At 46.8% G+C, this 17461-nt stretch overlaps 1 protein-coding gene across 1 annotated transcript; it reads left to right on the plus strand.

The window, feature by feature from the left end:
• The first annotated feature begins 227 nt into the window (after nt 1-227).
• On the plus strand, nt 228-4151 carry LOC110498579 (piRNA biogenesis protein EXD1-like). The gene is made up of 5 exons (XM_021575233.3): nt 228-389; nt 534-638; nt 730-810; nt 962-1085; nt 3041-4151. Exons 1-5 carry the CDS (start codon nt 303-305, stop codon nt 3061-3063), a joined length of 420 nt encoding a protein of 139 aa, XP_021430908.1. The 5' UTR covers nt 228-302; the 3' UTR covers nt 3064-4151.
• The last annotated feature ends 13310 nt before the right edge of the window (nt 4152-17461 follow it).

The raw sequence follows: 17461 nt of genomic DNA on the forward strand, positions 1-17461 counted from the left end.
AGATGTCTCCCTTCCTCAGATGATAATGAAATTGATGAGAGCCATGTCAACATTGTGGTCATTGATGAGCTCCATGAGAAGCTTGGTCCTGCTGTGAGTACCTAACCCACACAATCACTGTTTCATTTCACTTCGCCCCCTGTGTGTACGCTTCACTTTACATAGCCTATTAGCATACAGACATGGATAACATCCCTGAAGAAAATGAAGCTGTAATGAGTCTAAGGAGGTGTGTGCCCTTTGTCCTGTGGGTGTCAGGAGTGATGTCTAGTACATTGCTTGATCATGCTCTCTCCACCTAGATGATGCACATCCGGAAGCAGCAGGTGATCGAGATAGGAGCAGACGGGGTTGGAACGTTCCAGCACGAGAGAGTCTGTTGGCTGCAGGTGAGGAAAGAGAGACAGAGCTCTTAAGTAATCCTACCTAGGCTTTTGGATATGAATATGTTCATCATTTTCTATTTCACGTTATCTATTACTTGTCTTGAATGGAAATTTGAACTGCTGAACTATATCCAATCTTCTTTGTAGATTGCCACTAAGAACAAGGTGTACCTCTTTGACATCCTGATGCTTGAAGCCCGGGCCTTCAAGAACAGCCTGTCCATGATCCTGGAAAATAACCACATTTTGAAGGTGAGTAATATAGACAGGATATTATTATATTAATCCATTTGACTTCTACCTTATGTAATTTCACCTCTGTCTGTGTATTTATCTTATTCAGGTCACCTATAGCTGCCAGAGGATTGCCGAATGTCTGAGGGCTCAGTTTGGAGTGAATCTCACCAATGTCTTTGACACGCAGGTACTGTATTGTAGAAAATGTATGATCCTAGAGTGTGCAGCCGAAGCTTTGTTGTTGTTCTATGAATGTATTCTTACTGCCCTGTAGGCATAGACCGAGTGTTACCCTCCCAGCCTTATCACTGTGATGTGTTTGGGTTATTTCTCCATAGGTGGCAGATATCCTGTGCTTCTATACAGAGACAGGTGGCTTCCTGCTAGCAGGTGGTGAGCCTACATCTGAAGATGCCCTCATCACGACTCTCCTCTCTCAAGATCAAGTCTCTGCTCACCAAGGTACATAAAGCAGGGAACATAGCACAAAAGTATGGATGTGGTCTGTGTGTGTGTGTATCTGCATTGTAAGACTTGATTTTGTGTGTCTGTACTGGAGGTTGACCGATTAATCGTAATGGCCGATTAATAGGGCCAATTTCAAGTTTTCATAACAATCTGTAATCGGCATTTTTGGACACCGATTATGGCCGATTACATTGTACTCCACGAGGAGACTGCGTGGCAGGCTGACTACCTGTTATGCGAGTGCAGCAAGGAGCCAAGGTAAGGTGCTAGCTAGCATTAAACTTATCTTATAAAAAACAATAAATCTTAACATAATCACTAGTTAACTACACATGGTTGATGATATTACTAGTTTATCTAGCTTGTCCTGCGTTGCATATAATCGATGCGGTGCCTGTTAATTTATCATTGAATCACAGCCTACTTCGCAAAACGGGTGATTTAACAATCGCATTCGTGAAAAAAGCACTGTTGTTGCATCAATGTGTACCTAACCATAAACATCAATGGCTTTCTTAAAATCAATACACAAGTATACATTTTTAAACCTGCATAGTTAGTTAATATTGCCCGCTAACATGAATTTCTTTTAACTAGGGAAATGTTGTCACTTCTCTTGTGTTCTGTACAAGCAGAGTCAGGGTATATGCAGCAGTTTGGGCCGCCTGACTTGTTGCGAACTGTGTGAAGACCATTTCTTCCTAACAAAGACCGTAATTCATTTGCCAGATTTGTACATAATTATGACAAAACATTGAAGGCAATATTTAGACTTAGGGACGCCACCCGTTCGATAAAATACGGAACGGTTCCGTATTTCACTGAAAGAATAAACGTTTAGTTTTCGAAATGATAGTTTCCGGATTGGACCATTTTAATGACCTTTTTGTGTGTTGTGTTATTATATTATAATTAAGTCTATGATTTGCTAGAGCAGTCTGACTGAGGGGTGGTAGGCAGCAGCAGGCTCATAAGCATTCATTCAAACAGCACTTTCCTGCATTTGCCAGCAGCTCTTCGCTGTGCTTCAAACATTACGCTGTTTATGACTTCAAGCCTTTCAACTCCCGAGATTAGGCTGGCAATACTAAAGTACGTATTAGAACATCCAATAGGCAAAGGTATATGAAATACAAATGGTATAGAGAGAAATAGTCCTATAATAACTACAACCTAAAACTTCTTACCTGGGAATATTGAAGACTCATGTTAAAAAAGGAACCACCAGTTTTCATATGTTCTCAACTTAAACGTTAGCTTTTTTACATGGCACATATTGCACTTTTTCTTCTCCAACACTTTGTTTTTGCAGTATTTAAACCAAACTGAACATGTTTCATTATTTACTTGAGACTAAATTGATTTTATTGATGTCTTGTATTAAGTTCAAGCAAGTGTTCATTCATTATTGTTGTAATTGTCATTATTACAAATATATAAAAGAAATTGGCTTATTAATCGGTATCGGCTTTTTTTGGTCCTCCAATAATCGGTACCGGCGTTGAAAAATCATAGTCGGTCGACCTCTAGTCTGGACTATACCTGTAGGAGGACAAAGAGGTATGGTACATGCGTCCCTGCCCTGTGTCCCTGCTGAAGGTCATGGCCCTGTCGGTGATCCATCTGCAGCCTCTGAGGCTGGCTGACTACACAGGCCTGGTGGACTCCTACCTTAGCAGCAGTCATGAGGAACCTATCCACACCAAGTCAATGAGCTACACACACATGACCCAACACACAACCGGACAGATAAATAAAGGACTTACATCCAGACTCACTTACTCATTACTGTACACATGTCAAATGGCAATGTTGACGGAAAACATTGTAATAGAGTTAGTGACATAAAAAGAATAGATCTCAATGACAGTTATTATCTGAGATATACATGTCCCAGTGTGTTGAGATGATATAGATGCTTATGTGCTGCTTTGTGTATCTGTCTACAGAGCAGTGTTCTGGAGCTGCCTAGGGAGCTGCGGCAGGAGTGGGCCATCGACCGTTACCCTGTCTCTGAGCAGGGCCTGCTGGAGCGCTCCAACCCCAGACCCCTACCCCCATCACAGGATGGGCAGGGCCAGAACATAGCCACCCAAAGACAACCTGACCCCCCTGTCCCCACAGCAGAGGAGCCTGTAGCCCCAGGACCAGTACCAGGGCTGCAGGCCCCAGCAGAGCAGAGACCCCCTGTCCCAGTAATACCCCGTGGGCATCTGATCTCCATGCTATGCCCAGTGCCCTGACCCCAGAGGTCAAGCAGAGCTCCAGGAAACAGCCATCTGGAGTCGTCAGCCCAGTGGCTCCATCAGGATCAGGAGAACCAGGACTCATGGAGATAGTGATGGTCACAATGTCAGGCAGCGGGAGGTCTCTGATGAAAGATGCAGCACCACCAACCCTCCCTGCCTTCCCTCCCTGCCTTCCTCTTCCTGGGAAGAGGCCTGGTTTTCCCGATACCAGCGGCCCAGATCCCTAAGGAGAGCCCCAGGGTTCTAAAGACCCAGGCCCCAGTGGGGAGGGTAGAGGTGCCTGTCCACCCAGGCCCAAGACTCAGCCCAGGACAGTGAGCTGTGCCCCAGCAGGCTGCCCTTTCTACTGCCATGCCTGAAAACATCCCTGGGGCAGAGAGAGGCCTCTTCATCCAGAAACCCCAAGGTCTCACCTCTCCTCTCAGTATCTCCTTCATTTCCTTTAGAAATACTTAAGAGGACCACCTATGGTTGTGAAGGGTTGGTTGAAAATTACTTGTGTAATTGTTTATTCTACAAAGACCACTAGATGGCAGTAAATTGTCCATTTTGTTTGCAAATTTAAATTGCATCAATGTTTGGGGGGAAACAGTCATGGTTCAGTTAAATGGTTTTCTATTTCAAATGGAAAAACAACAGTAGATTCACATCAAATTAAAATCGGATGAGAGATATTTTGAAAATTCTGTATCATGGCGACTAGTTTACCTTGTGTACATGGCTTAATTTGAGTACATTTTTTTGTTATTCAAATTGCTGTTCACACTTGTTACAAATGTCAATTAAACACCAGTTCAATACTCTGCTTATTGTGATTCTGTGTTTCTCTCTTTCTGGCCTGATTTGCGTGAGTAATGGTACATTCTGAATATGTTAATTGCAGTCATTTCACTTGGTAATAGGGTCCTCGGAGTACAGTGATATTCTGCTGGGTTACAGCCCAATAATGTCCAACTAATTCCTTTGATATGACTACATGCAGTGGTACTTCACCCATCAATGCATTCCAGCCGTCGAGGAAGACCATGTATGCAGCACTGGCAGAATTATTCTAAATGTTTCTTCAAAGGAAACCTCATTATCAGTTAATTGTGGAAATAAAACTTATTTTTATGGTGTTAATCACACATTTTTGTTCTCCTGAAAAGTCCAATGGGAAGTTGTGTTGGGACATGTTAGAACAAAACACCCAAAAGCTAAATGCATTTAGCTTGTGATGATTAATTACCTAGAAACTTGGCTTCTTGGCTGCTATTAATTGAGGCTGAAAGCTAAGGAAAGCATTGATGGATTTGCTGTTAATTGAGGGAAAACATTGTTTATGGAAGGTTCCTTTGATTACAGATGACTGGAAAACCATTAGAGTTGGCACGGAATGAATGCAGGACGTTGACATTATTAAATTGATATTGCCTGTCTGCAGCACTAATCACTCAAGAAGTTCAGATGGTGATGATCACAAGTACCCAACACCTGCCATGTTTTACACAGCAAACAAAGCCTTGTCTTATCAATCTACTATCGGTTTCCTGAATAAGGATCCTGCAATGCGGATATTACACAGATGTTCCACAAACAGCCTCTTTGAATGAATTTTCGGAGGTACGGTTTGGGAACAAAACAGGATATTAAGACGAAACAATGTGTTCAAACAGCAGCAGGGTGCGCGGTACAAATGGGGCCCTCATTAATCACATCTTATTGCCATGGCTATCTAGATATAGCAGCTTGGGCCTGTGCCAGGACCCCTTATTGAAAGCATGAAACAGATAAAGTAGGCTTTTAATTAACTAGGAGGGAGCAGAGCACAAAGACCCATCTCTCTTAGCAACCTCAGCTCCTGCTAGGGACTGGATGGAGAGATCCTGGATCCTTCTCATATGTTTCACCTCCTAGGCCTTTAGATCTTATTTTAGATATCAGAATAATCTTTATTCACCAACTACAATTTTCCTTAGTGAGAAAGAGCTGCCAGCAAGCAATAAACAATACACAGAATACTTAGTCTTCTTAGACATCATACAGAATATACACTGTCACAACAGTCTTGTTTCAAGTGATGCAAATGAAAATACAAATCCAATCAATTTAGCATTGAAACACTGACAGGGGCTGTAAATGCAGGAGCGTGCTCTAAGGGTTTCTCGAGGCTCTCTTCCCTGTTGGGTTGTGTCAGTCAGTCAGTATATATGAAGTGTACTGTATTTGGTTGGCAGAAATCACATGGCCCAGTCCATTGTGTGCCATACTCGTCCTGTTCCTGAAATTGCCAGTCTGTCATTGCCTTTGGTCATAAAACACTCAACATTCCCATTGTTTATCCACCATTTTCTATAATACATGATGATGGGGATGTAGATTTGCAGGTTATGACTAAACACTCTGGTTCTAGTTGTTCTGTAGGCTATATTGTTACAGTAATGGACATGCTCACCCCAGTCTCTGCTTCTTGCTGACGTGAAGAAAGAAAGAGGTGCGGTAGGAGAGAGGTCTGCCACAGGGATATAGAGGGCAGGGACCTGTCATTGACAGGTAGAGAAGGACCTTATTTTAGAAGACACTGCATTTCCTGTCCGTCACAATAATGCATTATGAGCTCCGCTTCCTGTTTCTCAGGCCTGGGAGGAAGGAACAGGGTGCTTGTCACACGGTAGTCATGGCTTCCTACCTCCTCCCCCCTGGCCCCTAACTTCAGACAGTCTCTTTGCTTTTGAGGGGAGATGACTACACCTTGAACATCGCAGCAGGATGTGTATGGTTACTTTTAGTGTTAGGTCGAGAAGGTAGGACACAGACATAAACATAAACTTTAGAAATACCCGCTGTGTTTATTGGTTACAAGAAATTGTTGTTTCAATGCTGTGCCTCTTCTCCGGAGGAACGTGGAGTGGTCTACTGTTTGCTCATCGTGTCTAAATGTGGGTCAGAACAAACAATTCCTTCCACAGTTAAATAAACAACAACCACACAATGAACTCCTTCATACAGTTACTGTATGCTTTATCCAACTATAAACTTCATATACAACCTTCAAAACAACTAATCATAATATAATGTGAATTGATTACATACAGTTGAAGTCGGAAGTTTACATACATCTTAGCCAAATACATTTAAACTCAGTTTTTCACAATTCCCGACATTTAATCCTAGTTAAAATTCCCTGTCTTAGGTCAGTTAGGATCACCAATTTATTTTAAGAATGTGAAATGTCAGAATAATAATAGAGAGAATGATTTATTTCAGAATTTATTTTTTTCATCACATTCCCAGTGGGTCAGAAGTTTACATACACTCAATTAGTATTTGGTAGCTATCCTTTAAATTGTTTAACTTGGATCAAATGTTTTGGGTAGCCTTCCACAAGTTTCCCACAATAAGTTGGGTGAATTTTGGTCCATTCCTCCTGACAGAGTTGGTGTAACTGAGTCAGGTTTGTAGGCCTCCTTGCTCACACACGCTTTTTCAGTTCTGCCCACAAATTTTCTACAGGATTGAGTGAGCTTTGTGATGGCCACTCCAATGCCATCTATTTTGTGAAATTCACCAGTCCATCTTGCAGCAAAGCACCCCCATAACATGATGCTGCCACCCCCGTGCTTCACGGTTGGGATGGTGTTCTTCAGCTTGCAAGCCTCCCCATTTTCCTCCAAACATAACGATGGTCATTATGGCCAAACTGTTCCATTTTTGTTTCATCAGACCAGAGGACGTTTCTCCAGAAAATATCTATGTCCCCATGTGCAGTTGCAAACCGTAGTCTGGCTTTGTTATGGTGGTTTTGGAGCAGTGGCTTCTTCCTTGCTGAGCGGCCTTTCAGGTTATGTCGATATAGGACTTGTTTTACTGTGGATATAGATACATTTGTACCTGTTTCCTCCAGCATCTTCACAAGGTCCTTTGCTGTTGTTCTGGGATTGATTTGCACTTTTCGTACCAAAGCACGTTCATCTCTAGGAGACAGAACGTGTCTCCTTCCTGAGCGGTATGGCGGCTGGGTGGTCCCGTGGTGTTTAAACTTGCGTACTATTGTTTGTACAGATGGACGTGGTACCTTCAAAATTGTCATGTTCAAGTTGGTGGAAAAAAGTGTACAATAGGGGTGGAACAATAGTCCTATAAATCTACCCTAATTCTCACTAATCATGGAACTGTATGATAATGGTCCAGTCATCTTGAACCATATAGCAGGATCCAGTTTTAACCTGTGTGTGTGGTCTGACTTCCATAATGACTCAAATAGACCACATGTCCCAAATTATTGCACAACCTTAGCCTAATATGATCCAGTAAAGCAAGCGACCCTCTGGAACAACTACAAGGACCTGACAGAGGAAAGAAAGGTAAATGGAATGGAATGATGCAAAATGGAGGCTACAAATTGAAGAAAACAAACACTAAAGAGACAATTATAAATGTATGTGGGTATTACTGATGGTGGCTCCAGATAGTGACTAATACACTGCTCAAAATAATAAAGGGAACACTAAAATAACACATCCTAGTCCTGAATGAATGAAAGATTCTTATTGAATACTTTTTTCTTTACATAGTTGAATGTGCTGACAACAAAATCACACAAATTATCAATGGAAATCAAATGTATAAACCCATGGAGGTCTGGATTTGGAGTCACACTCAAAATTAAAGTGGAAAACCACACTACAGGCTGATCCAATTTTGATGTAATGTCCTTAACACAAGTCAAAATGAGGCTCAGTAGTGTGTGTGGCCTCCACGTGCCTGTATGACCTCCCTACAACGCCTGGGCATGCTCCTGATGAGGTGGCGGATGGTCTCCTGAGGGATCTCCTCCCAGACCTGGACTAAAGCATCTGCCAACTCCTGGACAGTCTGTGGTGCAACATGGCGTTGGTGGATGGAGCGAGACATGATGTCCCAGATGTGCTCAATTGGATTCAGGTCTGGGGAACGGGCGGGCCAGTCCATAGCATCAATGCCTTCCTCTTGCAGGAACTGCTGACACACTCCAGCCACATGAGGTCTAGCATTGTCTTGCATTAGGAGGAACCTAGGGCCAACCACACCAACATATGGTCTCACAAGGGGTCTGAGGATCTCATCTCGGTACTTAATGGCAGTCAGGCTACCTCTGGCGAGCACATGGAGGGCTGTGCGGCCCCCCAAAGAAATACCACCCCACACCATTCCTGACCCACCGCCAAACCGGTCATGCTGGAGGATGTTGCAGGCAGCAGAACGTTCTCCACAGCGTCTCCAGACTCTGTCACGTCTGTCACATGCTCAATGTGAACCTGCTGTCTGATTGACTTGGAGTTACATTGTGTTGTTTAAGTGTTTCCTTTATTTTTTTGAGCAGTGTATTTAACATGATACAAATTGTAAAATAAAACTGAGAAAAGTCCGGGCATAGGCTATAATTAAAACATTCTAAAGTGCATAGATTAACTCTGCAGGTACAGCCCCACAGAAGCCTATAGTTTGGGTGTCCAAATTTAATCCACGCAAAATATGAGGGAACACTATTCAATTTCAGAATAATGGCACCTGTGGAAAAGGGGCTGCAATACATGTGTCACGACTCCCACCGAAGTTGGCTCCCCCGCCTGCTCCCCCGCCTGTGGTGCTTGGCGGCCTACTAGCCGCAACCAATCCCTTTTTCTTTTCGGTTACTTTTGTCTCATTTGTTACACCTGTTCCCATTTTGTGTGTGCCAGATTTGCTTCCCTATTTAGCGTGTGGAACCCGTCCCTTTGTTGTGCGGGATTATTTTGATGTTCACGTTGTGCCGTTGGTGTTGTTAGTGCTCTGGACCGTGTTACCCGTTGTTTTGGGTTGGTCAGTGTTTTGCGGCCTACGTGTTTGGGCATTTACATTTGGTGCCGCATTAAAGTGCATCTTTCCCCTGGACCTCTCTGCTCTCTGCGCCTGATTCCTCTCTACACACCTAGCCAGCCATGACAGAATCCCGCACCTGTACAATGGAATCAGCAGGAGCAGCCACACCTCCTCTCCCATCGATGGAGGAGAGGGTCCTCCATCACACCACCGTTCTTCACTGGATTGAGTCCACCATGGATCAGATGATGGAGAGGATGGACCGATGGGAGAGGAGTGGCCTTCTCACCTCATCTCCAGCGCCCCCTCCACTAGCACCACCTACCCCTGCTTCAGCATCTGGCTCTGGGGCCCTGCGTCCCAGGGAGTATGATGGGACAGCGGCTGGGTGTCAGGGGTTCCTCCTCCAACTTGAGTTGTACCTAGCTACCGTCCGTCCGACTCCCTCAGGGGAGGAGAGCGTGAGCGTCCTCGTCTCCTGTCTGACGGGGGGAGCCCTGGAGTGGGCCAATTCAGTGTGGAATGGCCCAGACTCGGCGAGGGATCGCTACCCTGAGTTCCACAATGGCTGTTCCACCTGCGACAGGAGACGAGGAGGGCGCAGGACTTTGCCCTGGAGTTCCAGACCTTGGCCGCAGGAGCGGGGTGGAATGACAGGGCTTTGATGGACCACTTACGTTGTAGCCTCAGGGAGGATGTCCGCAGGGAGCTAGCTTGTCGGGACACTACTATCTCAATGTATGAACTGATAGACATGTCCATTCGTCTGGACAACCTCCTGGCTGCCCCCGGGCGTCCAGAACGGGCCCTGTTGATTCCACCCGCAGGCCCTCCTGCTCCCATCCCCATGGAGTTAGGGGGGGCTGCATCGAGGGGGACCGAAGGAGGAGTTTCCTCCTGCACCAGTTGTGGTCGGCGAGGACACACGGCCGACCGGTGCTGGGGGAGCTCGTCTGGGAGTCGGGACTCACCCAGAGCTTCCTGTCGGCCATATGTTTGTGCTAACCTCTTTCCCTGGGTTTTCTCCCTCTCTACAGCAAAAGGCGCTAGTCGATTCAGGCGCAGCTGGGAACTTTATGGATCATGGGCTCTCACTAAGGGTAGGGATTCCCCTGGTGTTGTTAGACCAACTTTTCCCCGTGCACTACTTAGATAGCCGACCATTAGGCTCCTGGCTGGTCAGGGAGGCCACGGTGCCACTGGACATGGTAACGCAGGGGGTCATAAGGAACGGATTGGTCTATTCCTTATTGATTCACCTGCGTTTCCAGTGGTGCTGGGAATTCCATGGCTAGCTCATCACAACCCGGTGATTTCATGGAAACAGGGGGCTCTTCGAGGGTGGTCAGAGGAGTGTTCAGGCAGGTGTATAGGAGTTTCCGTAGGTGCGACTACGGTGGAGAGTCCAGACCAGGTTTCCACCGTGCGCATTCCCTCTGAATATGCCGATTTGGCTATCGCCTTCTGTAAGAAGAAGGCAACCTAATTACCACCCCATTGTGGAGGGGACTGCGCGATAAACCTCCTGGAGAACGCTGCACTTCCGAGGAGTCATGTGTACCCATTGTCCCAGGAGGAGTCAGTGGCTATGGAGACATATGTCACTGAATCTCTGGGGCAGGGGTACATTCGGCCCTCCACGTCACCCGTCTCCTCGAGCTTCTTTTTTGTGAAGAAGAAGGAGGGAGGTCTGCGTCCGTGCATTGATTAGAGAGGTCTAAATTCAATCACAGTGGGGTTTAGTTACCCACTACCTCTCATCGCTACAGCGGTGGAATCATTTCACGGGGCGCGTTTCTTCACAAAACTGGACCTGAGGAGTGCGTATAACCTGGTGCGTATTCGGGGAGGAGATGAGTGGACCGGACCCCTCTTTAGCGTTCATAGTGGAGGTGGATGTGTCCGAGGCTGGGGTAGGAGCCGTGCTGTACCAGTGCTCGGGCGCGACACCAAAGCTCCGCCCTTGTGCTTTTTTTCGAAGAAGCTCGGTCCGGCGGAGCAAAACTATGATGTGGGGGACAGGGAGTTGTTAGCTATAGTCAAGGCTCTGAAGGTGTGGAGACATTGGCTTGAGGGGGCTAAGCACCCTTTTCTCATCTGGACTGACCATTGTAATCTTGAGTATAACCGGGAAGCGAGGAGAATGAATCCGCGTCAGGCTAGATGGGCCATGTACTTTGCCCGGTTACGCTTCACCATCTCCTACCGGCCAGGCTCCCAGAACACTAAAGCCGACGCACTATCCCGCCTATATGATACCGAGGAGCGGTCCATCGAGCCGACCCCCATCATTCCACCGGAGATAGAGAGGGCATCACGGTTGGAGCCTTCCCCCCCTCAGTGTCCAGCGGGGGCTCAGTACCTGCCGCGGGGTGTCTGTGACAGGCTGATTCGTTGGGCTCATACTCTACCCTCCTCGGGTCATCCTGGCATCTCCTCGACACCTGCCTAGAGGAAAGTTACAGCCCCTCCCCGTTCCACAACGGCCGTGGTCACACTTGTGAGTGGACTTCCTCACCGACTTTCCCCTGTCCCAGGGAAGTACTGCGATTCTGGTCGTTGTGGATCGGTTTTCTAAGTCCTGCCGTCTCATCCCGTTGCTCAGTCTCCCTACGGCCCTGCAGACCGTGGAGGCTCTGTTTACCCATGTCTTCCGGCACTAAGGGGTGCCTGAGGACATTGTCTCTGATCGGGGTCCCCAGTTCACATCCAGAGTTTGGAGGGCGTTTATGGAGAGGCTGGGGGTCTCGGTCAGCTTGACCTTGGGTTTTCACCCCGAGAGTAATGGGCAGGTGGAGCGAGTAAATCGGGATGGGCAGGTTTCTGCGGTCGTATTGCCGGGACCGGCCAGGGGAGTGGGCGAGGTATGCTCTTTGGACAGAGCTCGCTCAGAACTCCCTCCGCCACTCCTCGACTAACATGTCTCCCTTTCAGTGTGTGTTGGGCTACCAGCCGGTCCTGGCCCCATGGCATCAGAGCCAGACCCAAGCTCCTGCGGTGGAGGAATGGGTGTAGCGCTCAAAGGACACCTGGAAAGCCGTCCAGGAATCGTTGAGACTGGCTTTGGAATGACAGAAGAAGAGTGCTGACCAGCCCCGCAGTGAGGCCCCCGTGTTCGCACTGGGGGACCGGGTCTGGCTCTCGACCCGAAACCTGTCCCTCCACCTGCCCTGCCGGAAGCTGGGGCCGCAGTGTGTGGGGCCATTTAAAGTCCTGAGGAGGATAAACGAGGTGTGTTTTAGGTTATAACTTCCTACTTATTATCGTATTAACCACTCGTTTTATTTGTCTCTCCTCAGGCTGGTGGTGGCTGGTCCCCTACAAGAAGGTGAGGTGCCTGAGGTCCCTCCGCCCCCTCTGGACATCGGGGGTCCCCGGCGTACACAGTACGCACCATTCTGGACTCGAGACGCCGGGTGAGGGGCCTACAGTACCTCGTGGACTGAGAGGGGTACGGTCCGGAGGAGAGGTGCTGGGTACCGGTGGGGGATATTTTGGACCCTTCACTCCTGAAAGACTTCCACCGCCTCCACCCAGATCGCCCGGCGCCTCGCCCTCCGGGCCGCCCTCGAGGCCTGTGGTGGCGCGCTGCGGGTGCCACGCGTCAGGGGGGGGTACTGTCACGGCTCCCGCCGAAGTTGGCTCCCCTGTTCGGGCGGTGCTCAGCGGTCGTCATCACCGGCCTACTAGCCGCCACGATCCCTTTTTCTTTTCAGTTAGTTTTGTCTCATTTGTTGCACTTGTTCCCATTTTGTGTGTGCTTGATTTGCTTCCCTAGTTAGCGTGTGGAACCCGCCCCTTTGTCGTGCAGGATTATTTTGATGTTCACGTTGTGTCGTTGGTGTTGTTTGTGCTCTGGACCGTTATTTTGGGTTGGTTAGTGTTTTGCGCCCTGCGTGCTTGGGCATTTACTTTTGGTGCCGCATTAAAGTGCATCTTTCCCCTGGACCTCTCTGCTCTCTGCGCCTGATTCCTCTCTACACACCTAGCCGTGACAACATGTCATGTTTATATGAGTTTCAGTTTGTTTCCATATGGCTGTTTTCACATTCATCTCCAGGATCATAAGGAAATATAATCTAAAGCAATTGTTATGTGTATTTACAATCCCCTTCTCCAAACGACTTTCTCATTTACCTAGTTCTTATCAGCTCTTATCGATTTAGAAATTACAGTGCATGGAGAATTCTGTTATTTCTATTGGAAAAAATAAAGTTGATACTTTTCCCACTTTGAACCGGCAGGTTTGCATGACCTTATTCATGGTTTCCTCGCGCGTAAAGGTGTTGGTATTATCAGGGTGTTTAGACAAGGTCAGAATACGGCTTATCTGTAGACACACCTCTGCCACACCTTCATTTCTTAGATCTCCACCCTGAACGAATAGTGGGTGAATAGCACACTATTCACATGCTTAAGTTCAAGGTCAGAATACGCATAGAGAGACAAGTGCACAAAAAGGGAATAATGTTCCGTTTACACGAGCTTAACTCGGGTCTATCTCTATACACATGCTCAGGCAGGTTCAGTGGAGGAATGCCTCAGATCCCAGAGGTATCCTGACACAACAGACACAACTGCATTATTGATCACCGAGGCTTGTATCCAGTTTGTGACAGGAGCCAATACAACTGTTATTGTCGTGGCCTGCTTTATTTACTTTCTGCTGTATTACCACTATCCTGGGGAGGGTCTCATTAACAGCAACAATAAGGTGTAGTATTTAAAATGGGTCAATGTTCCTAGGCAACTAGCATCCCTCATGACTAGTGTTTGGTTACAGATTGGTTCATATTTAATAGGTTTTCATGAATTATTAACCATAGAGGGGGGATAAATTATCCCACCCTCTCCTTTTATTTTCCTCTCCTTAGAACTGTCATTCCATTTGTTGATTGGCTACAATCTGCACATCTTGGCCAAAACCATCATTAATATTCACACTTGACTTAAGCTCTCCTGGGCAAGCTCTTATCTTGTCCACAGCTCGCCTGTCATTATGTAGATTCAGCAGCAAGGAGAGAGGAGCTGAGAGCGGTGTTTGGGTCATTCCCTGGATCATCTCTCTCCCTGTGTGTGTCAGGTCTTGATCATCAGGCCTGAGTGATTGTGGCTCCCCAAGAAAGCACTTCTCTGCTGTCAGGTGTGATGACTGGCATAAGGTGTCAGCGAGAGCTTCGCTGTTGGTAGCCATCATCTCTCCCATGGGTGTCTGTGCTTTTGCCTGAGTGGCAGAGTCAGTCAGAGGTGGGTGATTTAATTGCCGTAGTGTTGGGGAGTTTTGATTTGTCAATCTTACCTGAGCACTGAGGCAAATAGGCGGAGATGAGCATTAGCTGGCACTTCTGGTCTGTGCTTCTCAAATGTGAAAACAAGAGTGAACTAATAGTCTGAAATGCATTATCCCTGTCCACAGGGACATACACATCATCAATCATCAGCTTCTACATTCTACAGTATTTGCCTTCCATCTGTTTGTACAAAACAAATACACTCATCTGTTATCATAAGACCCATGTCATTCATCCTACATATAGTCCCTCTCTTTCTCTCCCTCATTCTCTCTCTCTAGAGTAACACAATTAGCTCCCACTATGCAGCACTGGTCGTATTCAACAGGGGAATGAATAGTTAACGTGAGAACAGCCAAGCTGCCCAGATGGCCACTCAGGTTGGCAATTTCTTTTTACAAAACACCGCATTAATATTTCAGTATGTTCTCCTGAAGGAATGCTGTGTTTCCCTGTGATCACTAGTCAGGCTCCACAAGGACAAGATGAGAGCTGTGACCAAACCTAATGACCAGCTCTCAGACATAAGGGCCTTAGAGGCAAAAGCAGCTTAATCTTGTAAATTCGGCTTTGACTGCTTCAGCCCTAACCTAAATGCTGATTCTATATCATGCCTGGGACCTTGAATGTTAATATCTGCACATGTTTCTCTGTAGGGCTCTCTCCCTCTCCTCTCCTGTGTACACAGGGAGGCAGCAGGCTGGAGACTAGGCTACGCTGGCTGGGGCCTTTGGAGGGTTCACTGTCCACCAGAAGCCCACCGCCATATTGTGACCTTCAGCCAGAGCAGACTGAATCAGCAACAGTAGGAACAGATTGAGTGACAGGTGAGTAAACAGATGAGGCGTGTGTAACCGGGCAGAGGGCAGGCCCGCGGAATACCACACAAATGCCCCTGTGCCAATCTGTACAACTGGCATCAAATGGACTGTTTGAGGGCACATTCACACCCAGGCCTTTAAGCTCCAGCAGTATGTTGTCCTGGCTTCGGTTCTGTGCAACGCTCCAGCTCTCCCTGGCTGCATTTACAGAATGCATTACATCCATTTATTGAGTGATAAATATAACTTAAGAGACTTTGTGACTTGGCTTCATGTATGTATGTACATGGTGAGAGAATGAGGAGAGGTGGCTCTAGCCTTAGGAGATGTGAGAGGACAAGAGAGGAACCACCCATGTCTGTCACCCTGCCTGCTCTGAAGGGTTGGAGCGTGGGGTTTTACTGAGCCTTGATGATGAACCCCATGGCATAGCACAAAGACACTCCAGCACTGGAGGACTAGTGGAAGCCTTCCCAGCTCATCCTGTGCCCAGGGTAGAGGCCAGGGACACAGTGGGACGTCAACAGAGAAGATCTAGAACAATCAGAATGCCAGATTAACGCTTCAGAGCATTTTGAACATGAGTTTATCAACCGCTGACTAACTGGCCTCATTGCAGTCCCTTGGGTTCAGAGTCGTGTTCTTAACCACATGGGGGATAATGACAAAACGAGCAGGACATTCATTATTCACAAAGATGAACATGGACATGTGTCAAAGAGATCCATGAAAATGAATGGAAACTCCACTTGCTGTTCCACACATCTTCAGTACAGCAACCAGAGACAGCACACAAATTCATCTCTGCATCAATGAAGATGCAAAGGCACATTTCTTAGTGAGGTTTTGTCCCTTGCTGTCTTTGAGAGCCTCATAGGCTTTGCGGTATCGAGAAGAGAGTAGTGCTGGTCAACAGAAGAAAATATGTTTATTCTCCAGATTCTCTGGTAATAAGACATCTGGATATTGGCACCATCATCTGTTACAACTGTATTTGATTAAAAAGATGGGAGATTAGGTTCTGGCAAGTTTGGCATAATTAAGGCTGATGTTGGGGGATGTGAGTCAGTTAGGTGTGTGTGTGTTTTTGTGTGGGAGGGTTGGTTATAGCCACAGGGAAGGGCTTAGGGGTGGGAGAAGGGCTCCCTGTGGCTTGCTGAATTAGTGCCTGCTGGTTTGGCCTGGCAGCTGGGCTCTGGTCCTGGCACACTGACAACCTGCCTGGCAGGATGATGCCATGTTGCCAGGGCCAACCAGCAGTCTGCCTGGTAGGCACCAACACTAGGCACACCAAACACAAACTCCTTCAGTCCCTCCGCCAAGCTTTTACTCCAAACCTACTCACCATTATATTTTACTTGTGGCAATATTATTGGATTAGTGGTGGATCATGTTTGGCAATTAAAAATAGCAAATTTGATTGATCTCATGTGGGACATTGTCAGTGCCACTTTAAGCCTATCTGCCATTCAGCAGTAATGAACAATTTCACCATACAGTATTCTTCACACCACATTAATTTGTTCCAAGACAGATTGGTGCCAAGATATACCAATTAGTTATGCTCTGTCCTTCACACCACGTACAGCTGAACGTGATCGTAATGAACATGTCCTTATGATTCAATAAAAATGTACGTTTAATTCAATGTTAGATGCTTTCCTTTGTCAGGAATGCTTAACAAAAGCTCTAAATGGGAACTCAAATGTGATACAGAAAGGAATGCCATCTGTTTTAAAAGCTGTTTATAACACAGTTGTATTAATTACCACCCATCTGTACCTACTGTTTCATTGAAAAGAAATGAGAGAATGGAAAATTGTTCTTTCACTTTATGGCAGGATTCAAGTTTGCTACCAGCTAGTGAAACAAACACACAACGTTTCTGTGTACAGTAGTGTCACAAGTGACTTCCTGTGTCAGCTGACTGGCCCCTAGAGGTGTCTGATTGAGTCTTTGACCTGCTGCGTGTAAAAGTTGTCAGCTATGGGGTTTGGGGAGCCTGGGCCAGGCAGGCTGGCTGGCCTTACCATTGGCCCAGATGCAGGGGCTCCTGTCCAGGGATGGCACTGGGATATCAGCAAGGCCCAAACGCACCAGCTGCTATCTCCCCGTCACAGACAGCTGTGTCTGAATATTCATAAAAAGCACAGATTAATGTGTGTTTGTTTGGCCCCACCTGGTGTGCC

The sequence above is a fragment of the Oncorhynchus mykiss genome, chromosome 19, assembly GCF_057628025.1.
Source record: "Oncorhynchus mykiss isolate SJ-2025 chromosome 19, ASM5762802v1, whole genome shotgun sequence".
NCBI classification, from domain to species: Eukaryota; Metazoa; Chordata; class Actinopteri; order Salmoniformes; family Salmonidae; genus Oncorhynchus; species Oncorhynchus mykiss.

Coding starts and splice junctions, on each gene's coding strand:
- LOC110498579 (XM_021575233.3), top strand. CDS start 303: ATGATGCACATCCGGAAGCAGCAGGTGATCGAGATAGGAGCAGACGGG. Junction 390..533: donor AGAGAGTCTGTTGGCTGCAG/GTGAGGAAAGAG, acceptor TCTTCTTTGTAG/ATTGCCACTAAGAACAAGGT. Junction 639..729: donor AAAATAACCACATTTTGAAG/GTGAGTAATATA, acceptor TATCTTATTCAG/GTCACCTATAGCTGCCAGAG.